Source organism: Micropterus dolomieu, linkage group LG01 (genome assembly GCF_021292245.1).
Source record: "Micropterus dolomieu isolate WLL.071019.BEF.003 ecotype Adirondacks linkage group LG01, ASM2129224v1, whole genome shotgun sequence".
Taxonomy (NCBI): Eukaryota; Metazoa; Chordata; class Actinopteri; order Centrarchiformes; family Centrarchidae; genus Micropterus; species Micropterus dolomieu.
Window position 1 is genome coordinate 53,093,889 of NC_060150.1, and position 16,703 is coordinate 53,110,591.

The following is a 16,703-nucleotide window of genomic DNA, read 5'->3' on the forward strand; positions in this document are numbered from 1 at the left end:
AAGGTTAAATTATACCAATAGTCATTTATTCTAGTTCCTCCTCCAGGTTGTGGTTAGAGCCTCTATAGTAGACAGATTTAGATTTAGTTAAGTCTACAACATTTGTAGGCCCATGTCGAGCGTTCAGATCCAAGAGTCTTCACATCATAAAACAGTCATTGCACACAAGGAGGTGGAGCTCAGGCATATTATAAATATGTATATAATAAATTGTTATAAATTAATTCTGTGCTACTTGAACATTTTTGGACAACTGTCCTCCTTAGGAGAAAGGTTAGCGTAGCGCTACAAGCAAATAAGCAAGCTTGGGAACAGATCTATGATATAATGTCTCATTTTAACCCATGGGATTTATTTTTATTTAATTTTTTAACAGAGCATTTATTTATAAGAGAGACATGCATTTCGACTGGAAAAATGATTTATGAATCATCGGAATTTAAAGATCAGGTTTTGGGCAGTTTTATTAACTACACAAGCTCAAAAAACAAACAAGATGTTAAGGCCAATGCTGCAGAGATGCTAAAGGATAAAAGCAAACTGTTACAAAAGCAGAATGGCCACCAGGATGCCCTGACGACACCACCACCTAAAGACAGCAAGTCACACACATAAAACCCCACACAATAAGGCTCAGTTAAAGGTCCACACACACCATGACATAGCAGAACCTAGCAGTTGACAAAAACATTCACAGGGCCCATCCACCAGTAACAGTCTCCAAGAATCTCCATTTCAAATCAGGGCACAAAAATCAGCAGTTGCTATACAACCCTCAACTAATGCAGTAAATCATCCACCAGCTCTGACTCCACCTCATTCAAGGAGCAGATGTTTAAGGCAACTCAGGGTATCAACCTCCACGGCCGCCTCTGTGGTGAACTCAGGCAAAACAGGCCATGCAGTCTACAGGGTCTTGGCGACAGGTGGCTTAAAATTCCTATAATAAAAACAATTCAAAAAACTGTTCATAAAGGTTGGATGGCACACCATCCAAAATCCTAACCTGCTCCCTGACCACACTACAACACAATGCATCAAGAGAGATCCTGAATGCTCCCTGAACATTAACTCTTAATGAGGTGATTGTCTCCTGGTGTGTGCCGCTACTGGAGAGGCAGGGTGGAGCTTACCTGAGAGAGTGAGACTAGATTGTGGCATTACCAGGCAGAAAGCCTACCATCACAACAAGAAAATGGATAACCACACAGGCTAACTAAGTCAGTGATATACAAGCTTAAATTTAAACAGCTAGACTTGTTATCAAACTCAAACCATCGGTTAATATTTAGTTTTATCAGAGTTATTAAGCAGCTAGCTCTCAATACTCAAACACGGTAGTTTTTTTGTTTGTCTTTTTACTAAAGGGGACCGGGGCCAAACTCCCCTAAACAGATGAAAAAGTCTGAGCACATTGTTCAGTCTTCTCCAGAGCAGCCTTTACTGCCAGTTAACAATCTGAGGGGTCATCAGTCAGATGAACACAAAGCTTTATTTGGACATTAAGCCATTCATTCACAAACACCTCAGAAGAAAGACCTTCTGATATTCCCTCTGTCACATCACAGAATACCAACAGCAACTTCTAATGACATTTTCTCACATCTGATACAAACCAGCAGACTCAGAGCAGGACTGAGTTCTCTTCCTCTTAACATATCAAATGTCCCACAAAACAAGCAACACGCAACATTGAATCAATCTGTCCACACACGTCCCTCACACTGTCTTAATGCTGCAGCATGTCTGCAGGGATAAAGACAGAACCACACTGACAGGCCTGGACATACTTTAGAAAACAAATTGCAACAAAAACATAACCCACCAAATGATCAGGAACATTAACTCGACCCAGTTATCATCGCATATTACACTCCAAGAAAAAGATAGGATGACCAAGTAAACAGCAGATTCTCCCCCCAAAAACACAAGTCAAAAGGTCAAAACCTTATTGCCTGTTGGCGCCACAGAAGGGGGCAGAGTGACCTCTGCTGGTTGAGCTTCCACATAGCAAGAAGGCCTGTAAATATGTTAGGAAACTACAATATCAATTAAATAATATAAACTTAAATAAATAGGCTAACTATAACAAAGCTACATATAACATTAGTTCACTTCTCTTAATCTGAGGTTACAGGTCACCAATGGCCTTACAAATGTTTAATTCTCCCATAACAGCCAGCGTTATTATATTATTATTTTATAATTAAAATTTTTATTTCAGTTAATTAAAGTGTTTTTTTCCATGCCCAGTTTTAGTTTAGTTTTATAACCTACTAAAACGTTATTTTAGTTTAGTTTTAGTCTAAAATCACCTTTCTAACTACATGGTACATGGGCTACTTTTATTTTGAAGGTTTTACCGGTTGCTTTCGCCTCCATAAAGGAATAGAACACGTGACTTCCATTTTTGGTTTATAAGGAGAAACGAATTGACTGAAGTTCACAGACTCTCTTCATTATTTGTTCCAAAAGGAATAACAATAAAATGAATTGCCAAAAACGAAAAACGGGCCGTTTTTAATTTGTTTTTCTTTTTTTGATTCTGACACCAAAAACAGTTATTTGGTTTTTCGTTTTGAAACAAAAAACAGATAAACGGTATTTTCGTTTTAGAATTACAAACGAATTGCGGATTATCCAGAGATACCCAGACTGTCTGTTCATGACCTCAAGCTGAAGCGCACCTGGGTTCTGCAGCAGGACAATGATCCAAAACACACCAACACGTCCACCTCAGAATGGCTTAAGAAAAGCAAAATGAAGACTTTGGAGTGGCCTAGTTAAAGTTCTGACCTGAATCCGATTAAGATGTGGTGACATGACCTTTAAAAAGCGGTTAAGGCTCGAAAACCCTCCAATGTGACTGAATTACAACAATTCTGCAAATATGAGTGGGCCAAATGCTTCATTGGAGTTGTTGCTGCTAAGGGTGGCCCAAGTTATTAGGATTAGGGGGCATTAACTTTTTCACACAGAGCTATGTAGGTTTGGATTTGTTTTCTCCCTTAATAATAAAAACCTTAATTTAAAAACTTAATTTTGTGTTTACTTGTGTTATCTTTTTCTAATATATCAATTTGTTTGATGATCTGAAACATTTCAGTGTAACAAACATGCAAAGACACCCAAAAAACAACGAAATCAGGAACACTTTTTCACACACTTTAAGTAGAGACAATGTAGTGTACTTTGCAGTGCTGAGCTGACAAAACTACTTTCCCTCTAATCTGTTACATGTTTGATTTATCAGCCTGGAACACTAAATGGGTAGGGCTTTTATTACAGTTTTAATATTATAACTTTCATGGAAAATGCATTCACTGAAACTGAAATGATGTGTTCTTCCACTCACCCTCCATGTTACTGTTTTGCTGCTCTTGGTATTGTTCTTTCCTTTGTTGAGCTTAACATATACAATAGCTGTCCTCAGGAAACTAATGGCCTCATATTTAACGCACACCCTGTATTCACAGTTGCCACACTGCCAGCGCTGACACCCGATCCTCTGACATTTTATATGTTGTGTGAGAAGAAACTGTTTCAATGGATCTGGGTTTAGTGTCTTCTCATGAGCCCTCTTTTCAACACGACTAAGGCGTAACCTGTAAATCCTAAAAGAGGTTTTCAGGTACATGCAGTGGCGCCATCAGGGGGTGGGGGGCCTTTTCCTTCACCTGTTGGACAAGGCCGGCAGGGGTTGAGATAAAAAAAATCCTGTATTTAAGTATATAAACAAATATATTTTGTAGAAGATATAGTTACAAACATAATTTCACAAATTATTAGCAGTACAGTACTTGAAAATGTTACTTTGCTGTGCTGTGCTGAAGAAACTTCTTTCCTTCCCATAACAACTTCCAGTTGTACTGACTTTAGACAAAGGCTTTCTCTTACTTTATCAGCCTGGAGCAGTAGATGGGTGGGGATTTTATTACAGTTTTAATATTAAAAGAATAACAAGACCCTACATGGAAAACTTATTCACTGAAACTGAAATAATGTGTTCTTCTGCTGACCTTTCATGTTCCTGCTTTGCTCTTGCTTTTGTTCTTTCCTTTGTTGGGCTTAACGTGATAGCTGTCCCCAGGAAACTAATGGCCTCATATTTAACACACACTGTATTCACTGCTGCTCCTGCAAGCGCTGACACCCAATCCTCTGAATTATATGTCTTATGATGATGTAAGAAAAACTTTCATTGAAGTGATGTTTTCAGGTAGGTAGATACTATTCCTCCATGACACATTTAGAGCGCAGAAACCTAAAGCTAAGTGTGAGATTTGGCAGAACATTGTACACTTCGACTGCCTGTACATGTAGAGGGAGCGGCCTTTATGTGAGGAGAAGATGAAGTTTGCTCTGATTGGTCACCGGTGGCTCAGCAGACAGTATATATATTAATCATGGCAAGATCAGAGATGATAACTAGAGTTAAGATGAGAGTACTTGAGGTGTTTCTCTTGGCAGTGCTGGGCTGCAGTCTGGCTGGAGGGAGACTTGTGTCCAAATGTGAACTGAAGGACCAACTGATGATGGCGATTGGTCAACTGATGGAGAAGCCTGAAAAAGGACAGAGTGTGGAGAACTTAGTCGCTAAGAGTAAGTCCTGGTTCTAACTTCATAATGTGATTCATGATTGAGAAATTAATATTTGTTTTAAAACAAGTTTAAGAGCTCCAATACAACCAATACAGCATCCCTTGGTGCCTTGGCTTCTTAATTATTATTAGCTGTTTGTTATTTCTTGCATAAGTGAATGTAAAAAGACATTTTAAGCATTATTAATTACATGTATGTGACATGATCAATCCCATGCCCCCAATAATTCTACTTTTAGAGAAACAGTGGAATGAGGGCTTGTATGCTAGGTGTGCATTTTTATCAACGTTGCGAAAGGGAGGATCAAAGCATCTACGGGTGACCCCCGGGGCCGCTGGGCCACCCGCCCCGCTCCTAATCTGTCATATGATCATGACAATGACATGAAACAATAAACACAACTTGTCACTGAATAAGAATTTACTTTACTTTCCATGCTTGAAAACAGCTTCTTTGGTATATCTCCATTCTTGTAAGTGCTGCATACTGTATAAGCATATCAGACTTGGATGGGGCAGGAGAAAATTGTTGTATTACTTTTGTCGTGCTTCAATACGAGTATAAGGCGCATACACCCTTTGTTTTTTTCATTCCCTTTGATCAAAATAGTGAAAATTGTAATGTGATGTTTTTCATCTATAGGGCCTAAATGGACTGCCTTTTGAAAAAAAAAGGAGAAAAAACCTTGAACACTGAAACCTGAAGATATATGCGAAAATTTGCCTGCAATTTGCAACCTATGATGTGCAGAAGCCAAACATGGTCTGCATGAATTATTGGCCAAAAATCCAAATAAGACAAATCCAGTAGCAGAAAATAATGGATAGGCAGGTTTAATCTGAGTACTCTCTTTTTTGTCTTTGAGGACGCTTCAATTTGAAAATTCTGGATGTCTATATTTGACTTATTTAGTGGTTATTTGGCTTATTTTGGTACTTACAGTGGCTGGTTCAGGGTAATAACAGAACATGTCAACGTGCTCCGTGGCTTTATGGATAGCATTGTCAGTCAGTTGGTCCATTACTTTTATCCAGACGGAAATATCTCAACAATTGTTGAAGAGATAACAAAGAAATTTTGTATCAGAGCATGAATCATAAATAATATTATGATATATTGTATGTTCCTGACTTTCCCCCTAGCACCATCAAGATGTTGATGTGGACGCATAGGACTGAAAGTTGGTACAAAAACGAATGTTCCCTGTAAAAGGAATAATAACAACTTTTAATTTGTCCAATACTTTGGTTTATCAACAGATATCTGCAAAACTAGTATGGCTGCACAACGCTAGGGTGGCTGGTCTCAATTTTGGACAACAATGGCGCTCTATGGCACTAGCTATAGCTTAATTAGGCTTTACACACACAATACTTGCAGTTTTCTAGTACAGTAGGGTGAAATAGTACAGAACCGAATGATCCTGTAAAGGTTAAGATTGGTAAAGATTAAATGGTGAGGGCGGCGGTCGAGTAAAGCTCACATCATGCATGGAAGTGAGGCTAAAGAAGTGTAAAATGTGGAGATGATTTTGATTTTCTCTCTTATCTCCCCTGCCTTCAGTCGTCTGTCACGTGGAACAGGCGTCGGATTTTAACACCAGTGCAGTGAATCTGCTGACTCCTGGGATGGAAAACTATCCCAGTAGGGAGAAGAGGGAAGCAGGCCGTGGGGGCTTGATTGGCCTGGCCGAGCCTGAAGACTTTTTGATCACAAAGCGGCCCAATACCATGGAGCCTCCATCAAAATCCTGGCCCACACCACCCTCTCGTCCCACCCGCCCTCCACACCTGGCCGAGCACGAAGACCACTTAACCACAATCTGGCCCCACTCCAGGGAGCGCCGGGGAGTCCAGCAGGCTACATCAAACACCCGCCCTACATTCTCCACTCATCCCACACCACCCACCCACACTTCACCATCAACTCATCCCAAACCCTTCACCCGCCCCACATTTCCCACTCACCCCACACCACCCAACCGCCCTGAACCATCCATCCATCCTGAACCCATAACCCGCCCCAGACCATCCACCCAACCCACACCATCCACCCGTCCCACACCATTCACTCGCCCTCCACACCTGGGTGAGTCTAAGGACCCTATAATCACATTTCAGCCCCATGCCAGGCAGCGACGGGATGTCACGCATCCTCCATCAAACAACTGGCCTACACCATCCACCCGCCCTCCACAGCTGGTCAAGCAGGTCTCGAACCTCTACGGTCTTTTCCAGCTCAGCAGTCACCTGGTCTGCAGCAACGGCATGACTCCATCACCCAACATCTGTGGGATGGACTGCAACAGTGAGTTTCAATCTCAGTTTGGTCTTATATCTACACGTCTTCATTATTATCACTGTACAGGTTTGTGCAGACAGTTTACTCACCCCAAACAGCCAATGTAATGACTCTACAGACATTAGCTGTACCTTGTCAGTAACCTATCCACCAATCTTGTGTGCTTGTGTGTGGAGTGATTTTATGTGACAACTCAATTAATGGCAACAGTTCACTCTCCTTTTCTTCTTCCATCCTCGGTAAAGCGTCCATTTTTCACATTCTGAACTCGCATTTTCACTTAAACCAGAAAACTTGTTTTCTTTCCAGACTTGATTGATGACGACATAAGTGATGACATTAGGTGCGTGATGATGATAATCAACGAGCTTATGTAAGTTAATTTTTAAATTCCTACATTACATGCATCAAACGTCAGAAAACCTGTTCAGCAAGTTATTGTACAATGACCTTCATTTTATTTTGGTTTTTCATGATATAAGTGTTAAATTTTACAGTTTTACATAAAGTTTTACCTTGGCTGTATTGATTCACTTACTGGGGAGAGGGGGAGGAGGAGGGTGTTAGATTTTTAGTGTTTCTTACAGGTCAGCAATGCTCATCTTGTAGAGAGATCAACCATAAACCTCTACATCACTACTGCAACATACACTTTAATGCAGCAGCAATTTTAATCCAGAAATATCAGATATATTAGTATAACACAGAAAGGGACCATTTTACTGCACAATAAGTAATTTCACCTTCAAAAGTTTACTTACATTTTGCTGACGTACTTAAGGTTTGGACACAGGACTTTTACTTGTAGTAGGGGGAATTTTCATTTTTGTAAAGGATCTAACTACTGCAGGTCAAATATCCATGTCCAAGGAACATTAAGAAAACCACATTTTCTATTGGAGGGGGAATTTAAGGATTCATCATGACAAGCCCACCAGGCTGAAAAGCAATGAGTTTTTCATGTCATTTTGTGAAGAGTCAGACAGTAAACGAGGAGAGAGATATGGTATGCTACAAAGGTCCTCTGCTGGAACGGGGACATTGCTGTTATATGACACCAACAAATCATTCGGGTGCCGAAGTACCCCGTGTTTTGTCTTTTATAGCTGATGTCTGTGATGTTGGGTTGGGTTATGGCCTGAAGTCAGTCAGACTAAAAGGTTTGTTTGCCCTATGCGATTGAAATAGGAACTAAACCCTAATGCTTTGAATATGTTTTTCTGAAAATTTCCACAGTGAAAAAGGTTTTGGGGCGCCCCACTGGAAGGAGTTGAGCAAAATGTAAGTTATTATCTTCATCTGTTTGTAGTCTTTAAGTTGGATGTACTGCTTTTTGTAATCCGCCTTTTAAATGCATTAAATGATGACTTCATTACCATTTAATCATGAAATCAATACAGTCAGTTACCTTACAAAAAACAACTCAAAGAATGTTGATCTCTTCTGTTTATTTGCAGGATCAGGCTCATCTTCCAGCAAGAGTGCAGTAATCTGGATGCTTCTAAATACTTTGCTGAATGCGCTTAACTTAAATACTGTGCCATAAGTGTCAGTGGAAGGATCATCGGCCTCTGAAATGAGTGGCCAGTGATTTATAACTAAAATAATAAAGTGAAGCATGTTGCACTTGTTGTGTTTTTGTGTCTATAATCCAAAAAATAAGTCTGCCCTACGGCATTGTTGAAAAAAATGTCAGTGATTTTACACAAAATGTGCATGTCAATAATCGAAAGACTAAATGGTTCTCTAAGTAAATGTTTTATTAGTGCCTTAACAGCACATTAAACTAAATTTTTAGGCTGTATGGTTGAGTCAGCAGGGTCAAGGTACGTTTTACCCGTTTGTTTTTGGTATAATTAACAAAGGCAAAAACCAGAAACAGGTCGTTTTTCCGTTGGTTTTTTGTTTTTTTGTTTTTTTACTCAAAACCAAAAAAACAAATTCAGCACAATGTCTCGTTTTCCTTTCTTAGTGACAGAACAAATTTATTACTCAATACTTCCTTTTATTGGTGGGTGGGACTTCATCAACCCCCTGCTTCTGATTGGACAGTGTGCTCTGTGCTTCAGGCTACTCTTCAAAATGAAGGTTCTACCAAAGAATTTCCAGTCCTGCTGTGGCTCTCCCTCTTTGCCTTAAGACGATGCAATGTCTACACAAAAACAATAATAAAAATATACACTTAGTTGACAGTTTATTATCGAAAACTAATTACATAATGCAATATATCCCCCTTCATGATTAAGAGATTAACAGTTTATGAGAGGTGGCGATTCAACTCAGTTTGGAGCATGTAGCCTAGTTTGTGGTGTTGTTAAGCCGTAATTAATAAAACAAAGGTGTTTCTGTTAATTAGTCTAACCTCACAGATTAAGGCTTATTTTAGTAAATACTGTGGACAGTAAAGTGTTCTCAATATTATAAAGATCGATGGCATCGAACCAACAGCAAGCACACCAAAAGGATTTACAGAAAATGACCAGCAGGTGTCGCCCTGCACCTCCCTCTGCTGTGATCACCTGGAGCCACTTGAGAGAACAGAACTCCACTGAGTTAATTCTGCAGTGTTTAAAGATTCACCACACTTGATATGGTGTATCAGTATCGTATTACCATAGCAAGCACATTAGACTACTGTCTGTGAGCGTGCGTATTATCATGATGGAGAACCCAAATGCCAGCGCGTCACAGTTCAAGTCATTTGATGTAGCCTCAGCGTCAGACAAAGAACCTTACAGTACAACCGGGAAGCAGTGACTCAGGGGGCAGTTAAAAATGGCGAGGGGTCTATACATATATGTGTGTGTATATATATGAAGCACCAATTTTGCTAATTTGACGGCAGTAAAAAATGGTCTGTGCATGGTTCAAAAGGGTCGTACATAGTCTGTGAATTAGTCATGGGTGTGTAGGGCATAACATGCAATAGTCTACACCAATCAGTGTAATTTCCCTTTTAAAGCCAGGTGTGCATTGCTATTATAATAGCGTATGAATGACGCATTATGCAAAACACCAATTGACTGACTGAACTGCAGACTCACAGCAGAGACGGGATATGGAGAGAAGTGTGGATGTGATATAAAAAACATCTCTGATCATGAAGCCTGTGTTATTTTGCTGCTTTGTAGTTTATCAGTGAAGAGTCGGAACTGCAGGCTGTAAAGAGACAGACGCTCTATATATAAACTAATATACTAATATAAACTATGATAACCGGTCGTGGGTCACATCTCTCCCGTACAGTGGATTCTTTCTTTTGTGTTTTATTGATGTATGAGTGTGTTCTTTAATGATTTACTTTCATGCTTAGAGATGCTGTTGTCAGTCATTTTAAACGTCATGTGCGCAATAAAGTCACAACAAATATCGTGGGGTATATGAGCAGCAAAACAGAAAAAAGCTTAAGTTCTAAACTTGACATGACAGGACAGAGGAAACTCTCCAGAGGAAACAGAATTCAACTTTTAGCTTCTGAAATTATTTAGACGCTCTGATGGAGGACAGATCAGGAGGACTGCTGCTTTACTCCAAAGAGTTTCACCTTATGAACCTGGACTGTGTGTGAGACCTTTTGGATGTCTAAAAGAACAAAGAACATCAATTAACATTCGATGCTGACAGATTGTGACAGCGTGTAGGGAGATTTTAATGATCAGTGAATTTACGATGCTGTGCCTCGTACGTAAATACGCACAGTGTCACTGTAATGCTGCCCTAAAATAACAAAAACAGTGAAATACTGTGCCATTGACTTTAGACCTGTTTTTTTGGGTCGATGGTGCAATCGCTTTCTGCTGCCTCAATAGCAATGTGCCAACAATATGCCTGACCTCACCTCATTTGAAGACCAACACTCCCATGGGCTCACAGATGGGTACAATAACCTCCCGATCACGGCAACCACATTCCTCTCTGACAGAGAGGTAGACATTGTGTTGAATAAGAAAGAAAAGTGTCCTATTCATAAACAACGTCATGTCCTGAAAACAGGCCAGCTACGGCACACACACACAGTTTAATACCCACAAGCACTTCCACTCTCGACCTGTCCCCGAAATGATAACAGCCTTTAAAACAGCGGCACGGCAGCCTCACCAAATCCACGGAAAAAGCACTTGTAAAGTTCCTCACCTATTTGAAAGGCATCCGACGAGCATGCATTGAGCCAAATCTTTGACAATGTCCTCAGTAATCCAAAACAATCTTATTTGGGAGCTTTGTGACCCTCTCCTCCTGTTCTTTTCTCTCCTGTCTCTACTTGAAACAACTTTTATGTTTGAATAACATGACTGCTAGCTTGCACCTGCAGAAACCTAAGATTGGGCAGCCATTTACATATTACCCAGCAATAATCACTGCATATGCGGGCTATGTGACACGAATACCAAAGAAAATATGATTAGATTCATTCTGTTGAATGTGTTGAATCTATTTTTGTGATATTTCACCATATAGCTTATCTTATCCTACTGCTGGCTACAGACTACAAAAGTCTATGGTGTCAGACACCACAGCATAGGGGGAAATGCACATTTGAGGATATTGATTTCTAAGGACATAACCAGCTGGGTGTGCTAGTTTTCTACTGTTTATTGATGAGACATGATGCATGCTGGCCCCCTGTACAGTAAGGGCCCCAGTGCAGCTACACTGTCTATACCTACACCCGTTTGGAACTTGAAAATGGTTTCAAGTTTCAAAACATCCTGTTTAGATGAGGAGCGGCTCTGACATACAGAACTGTTATTATGTAAGCCTATTGGCTACCTGGATGTTTACTGGTGTAATTGGAAGGTGTTTAGTGTAAAAATCCCCCTCCAGGCTTATTTGACTAGAATTTGAATGGATAACCAAATGTAGGCTACACGTCAAAGCAATCTGTGTGTGTTGTTTAGCCACAACTTTGAAAACGTACCTGTTTCATTTCCTCAATATTGTAAAGAAAGCTATGAAAACTAGTCAAACCTGATTGGTCAACAAGTTGAAACTGTGATATGTATACTTTTAGACACATCTGTCTGCAGACACAGAGAGGCAAACTGTTGTCAAAAACTCAGGAAAGAAGGTTTATACTGTAGTTGGAGGAACGTGGTAAGAAACTTGTCTTTATCTTATTATTGTTTTTGTCTGTGCTGTTATATTTTATGAAAAATGACAGTGGAATTTGATATTTAATTTCAATACTTTTGTTTTTTTTACTTACTTTGTTTGAAGCTGAACTAGAGATAATAAAACACCAGAACGATGAATTAATGAACAAATTGTATTTGTATTCGTATACAACGTGTAGCTACTTTATTTGTGTATTAATATTGGATATAAGTAAAGGACAGCTGGGGCCTGTTCTACAAAGTAGGATTTGACGGTAGCGAGGTTTACTTCGAGGTTGGACTAGAATACCATTACCTTGGCTACACCAAAACAACTGTGGGGTTGGGACTTTTTATTTAAAATTTTTTACTTACTTAACGGCCGAGGCACTGAATGGACTGACTGTCTGATTTTAACATATTCCAGGCTCTTGCTGAGTAAATTGATTATTTGATTAAATAAAAATTAAATACATTTCCAGTGGACAAGAGGTCATTTTCAAATGATTAATGTACTCGATTTTATCAAAACAACATGATACACTTACATGTAAACATTTTTGTCCTTGTATTTGCTCCTGCCTTGTTTGTTTACCTTTTTTTGGCTTTCCCTGGTAACCTAATGTTTAACATCACAACGCTATGAACCATTAATAATTCTCTCAAGCAAAGTCTGCAGAGACGTGGACTCACAGAAGTGTGAAATTAGGGCTCAAAAACGTCTGCGAGGTTGACAGTGGGACAGCCCAAAGCCCTTACAGAAGTGTGGAGTGTGGAGATTGGGATTCAGCCAGATTTGTGCATGGCTGCTCATTTTATGTGAACTTTTATTAAGGTTTATGTCAATGGCTGGATTGAGAAACCCTGGGTTGATTTAGAAGAGTTGATAACCAGCGTCGTAGTCTTATTAGGCATACCACTTTTGTTAGTTAGGATTGTTAGGATTAGTGAAGCCATATAACAAAAAGATATCCTGGTTTGTGTTGAACTTGCTTCGTAGGCCTAGTATAGGATCCTTGTCTCTCTTGTTAACATTATTCTTCCTGCTTTTTCTTGAAAAGCCATAGATCAGTGGAACTCTGCCGGACAATGTAAAGAGCTGCAGCTCTATCAGTGGTTTCAAAACCAACTTAAAGTCTGTTACAAGCTGCTCAGTTGTGTACTCACTGAATTCTATCTCATGGTCTTCATGACTCGTTTTCAAGCATACATTTGTGATGTGTTGTTGTGTGTATTGCATGTTTTGTGTGTAGAACTTTGTATTATGTTATTGTGCAATCATTTTGTTCTGACCTACTGTTGGACTACAAATGTGAATTAGCTTACAGCTATAATCTAGTAAAATGGCAATGACGCAAAGGAATACACAACTTAAATATGCAAGTGAGGTGAGGATAACTAGACACAACCACCGCAAAACCCTGATAATTTATGTATAAAAACTGTACATGGTCACTTTTGAATTAAATAGATTAAAATTGATTTTTTAGAACAAAGGTGTAAAATTTGTTTTTTAACAATTGAGCAACAAAATCCAATTTATTCAAATTAGTATTTTTTTTATACCTTCAAGTACATGAACAAACTGTTTTTGCAAATATACTTCTAAACTGTAAAAACTCAAGTGTCAAATTAAATTCATTAAAAAATTAAAAAAATGTTTTGCTAATCGAGTGAGATAAGTCAACTTGTTCACTGTGCATTTCCCTTGTTTCACAATTTCCAGAAATTGGAATCCAGTTAATTGTAAACTGAGCTGAAAGCTGTCCTCTGCACAGGTGTTTAAGCACAAAGACTAGTTACAACCTGCTCATTAAAATGTCCTGCTATCTTTCAGTGGAAATTGGGTCCAAATGAAATCAATTGTTTTTGTGTCAATGTCCGCCTTATACCCATGGTACGTTTTAAGTTTCCTATTTTATCCCACAGAAGGTGCTGACATGAAGTTGAGACTGTTGGTGGTGGTGACTGTGGCGCTTCTGGTGCTCAGCCCATCCGAGGCCCAGACCATCTCCAAATGCGAGCTGAAAGACAAGCTTGAGGCAGCGATCACCCTGCCCAGAATCCTTCAAAGATTCAAGGAAAGACTCCTGGCAATAGGTAAGTTTAAAAATGGTAGATTACTGTAGGAGTCACTCTGCTGTCAGGGGAATCCAGAGCAGGAAGACAGATAAGAGATTTGGTTCATGCAAACAGGCAGGAAAAAAGGGCCAAATGCAAATATAGAAAAACTGATAGACAAACAACAAATTGATTTTTTTAAACTCTTCCAACAGTGGTTGAGACATTTCAGACAAAAATGTCTACCTGTTGGTGGTGTTTGATTAAAAGTCAGGGAATCCCATTGATTTTCATAATCTCAGGGCATAATTGACCATACATGTATGCAACAAGATCAATCCCATGCCCCTCCCCCTCTCTTTTGCAATAATAATTTTTTTTGTATAGTTTATTATTCACATGCACTTACAGTATGTATGTATGGAGGCACATAAGTAGGTATATTTGTTTATATATGGATGTGGAAATGCTCAGTGTATTTATATACCTGCAGTATGTCTATGACTATATTATACATATGCGTGTTTTTTTCATTCTATTTCAGTTTAAATGGTAAAACTTTAAATGCGATATTCTAACTCTGTACCAGTACTGCTTCACTATACACATCCAGCAACTCGAGAAAATTTGCCTTCAGTCTTATAACGTGCAGAAGCCAAACATTCTTTGCATGAATCCAAATCAGAAAAGTCCAAAACAAATACTTTTTTGGCTTTAACAGCGCTTCAGTTTGAAAATATTGAATGATTTGATAATACTATGAGACAGATTATATTCTCATTTCCTGACTTAAAGGACACGGCTGGCGAGTATTTATGTGTATGTCACATAATCAAATTACATGTGGTATTGACTCAAAATAAACTAGAGTGGCTGGTTCCCGGTAATAACACATCACCTAGCGGCATGGCTTTTTGGATGACATTATTGGTCAGTTGGTCCACAATTATGATCCAGACAGGAATATCTAAACAACTATTGAATAGATGGCCAAGAAATTTTGTCCCTAGAGGATGAATCATAATACCTTCAGGGATCCCCTGACTTTTCCCCTACCACCATGATGATGTTGACATTTGTGGATCTATTTTAGGTGACGTATTGCATTGAAATTTGGTACAAAAATCCATGTTCCCTACAGAAAGAATAATGTTTAATTTAGCACCGCCAGCAGGTCAAATGTTTAAATGTTGTCCAATACTTTGGTTTATGATCAGATAAAGAACCTGCAAAACTAGTATGGCCTCATAAAGCTAGCGTGGCTTCAGACTCAATTTTAGACAACAATGGATCTTAATGGCACAAAGGAATAAGATACATCAGGCTTTGAATACACACAACTAAGTTTTATAGTACAGTAGGATCAGTTAATACAGATCCTTTAAAAGGTTATGATTGGTAAAGATTAAATGGTGAGGGTGCCGCTGGAATAAAGCTCATCATGCCCAAAATGCTTTCACTTCAATTAAATTTTACTTATATAAGTTATCTCAATGCACTTTTTATATAGAGCAAGTCTATACCATACTCTTTATATTATTAGTTGGGTTCATCCTCTGGGGTTGATTCACTTTCTGGCAATCTACCTGTTAGATTTTGATATTTCCTGCATACAAGTTGAGGTTTTGAGCTGATGGTGGTGCTAGACGAGAGATTAGGGGGCATAAAATCATTAGGATTCATCCTATGAGGACCATGAATATTCAGTCTGCCTTCCCTGCCTTCAGTTGTCTGTCACATGGAGCTGGCATCAGAGTTTAACACCAGTGCGGTGGATCAACTGACTCCCAGGATGGAAGACCAAAACAGTAGGGAGATCACAATATGGCCCCTCCCCGGGGAGCCTCCAACAACAACCTGGCCTACACCACCAACCCGCCTGGATGAGCCTGAGGACCCTTTAATCCCAACATGGCAGAACAACAGGCAGCGACAGGCCGTCAACAAGCCTACACCATCCACTCATCCTAAAACGTCCATTAATCCCAAAGCATCCCCTCGTCCCAAAGCATCCCCTCGTCCCAAAACATCCATTTTTCCTAAAACATCAACTCGTCCCAAAACATCCTCGCGTCCCAACACATCCCCTCGTCCCAACACATCCACTCACCCCAACACATCCACTCACCCCAACACATCCACTCACCCCAACACATCCACTCACCCCAACACATCCACTCATCCCAACACATCCACTCACCCCAACACATCCACTCATCCCAACACATCCACTCACCACAACACATCCACTCATCCCAACACATTCACTCACCCCAACACATCCACTCACCACAACACATCCACTCACCCCAACACATCCTCTCACCACAACACATCCACTCACCCCAACACATCCACTCACCACAACACATCCACTCACCACAACACATCCACTCACCCCAACACATCCACTCACCACAACACATCCACTCACCACAACACATCCACTCATCCCAACACATCCACTCACCCCCACACATCCACTCATCCCAACACATCCACTCACCACAACACATCCACTCATCCCAACACATCCACTCACCCCCACACATCCACTCATCCCAACACATCCACTCACCCCAACACATCCACTCACCCCAACACATCCACTCATCCCAACACATCCACTCACCCCAACACATCCAC

At 39.8% G+C, this 16,703-nt stretch overlaps 1 protein-coding gene across 1 annotated transcript; it reads left to right on the plus strand.

The window, feature by feature from the left end:
* Positions 1–4,439: 4,439 nt before the first annotated feature.
* On the plus strand, positions 4,440–8,437 carry LOC123986763 (cell surface glycoprotein 1-like). Its single transcript, XM_046075155.1, has 5 exons — positions 4,440–4,602; positions 6,166–6,909; positions 7,213–7,276; positions 8,140–8,184; positions 8,361–8,437. Exons 1-5 carry the CDS (start codon positions 4,440–4,442, stop codon positions 8,428–8,430), a joined length of 1,086 nt encoding a protein of 361 aa, XP_045931111.1. The 3' UTR covers positions 8,431–8,437.
* The last annotated feature ends 8,266 nt before the right edge of the window (positions 8,438–16,703 follow it).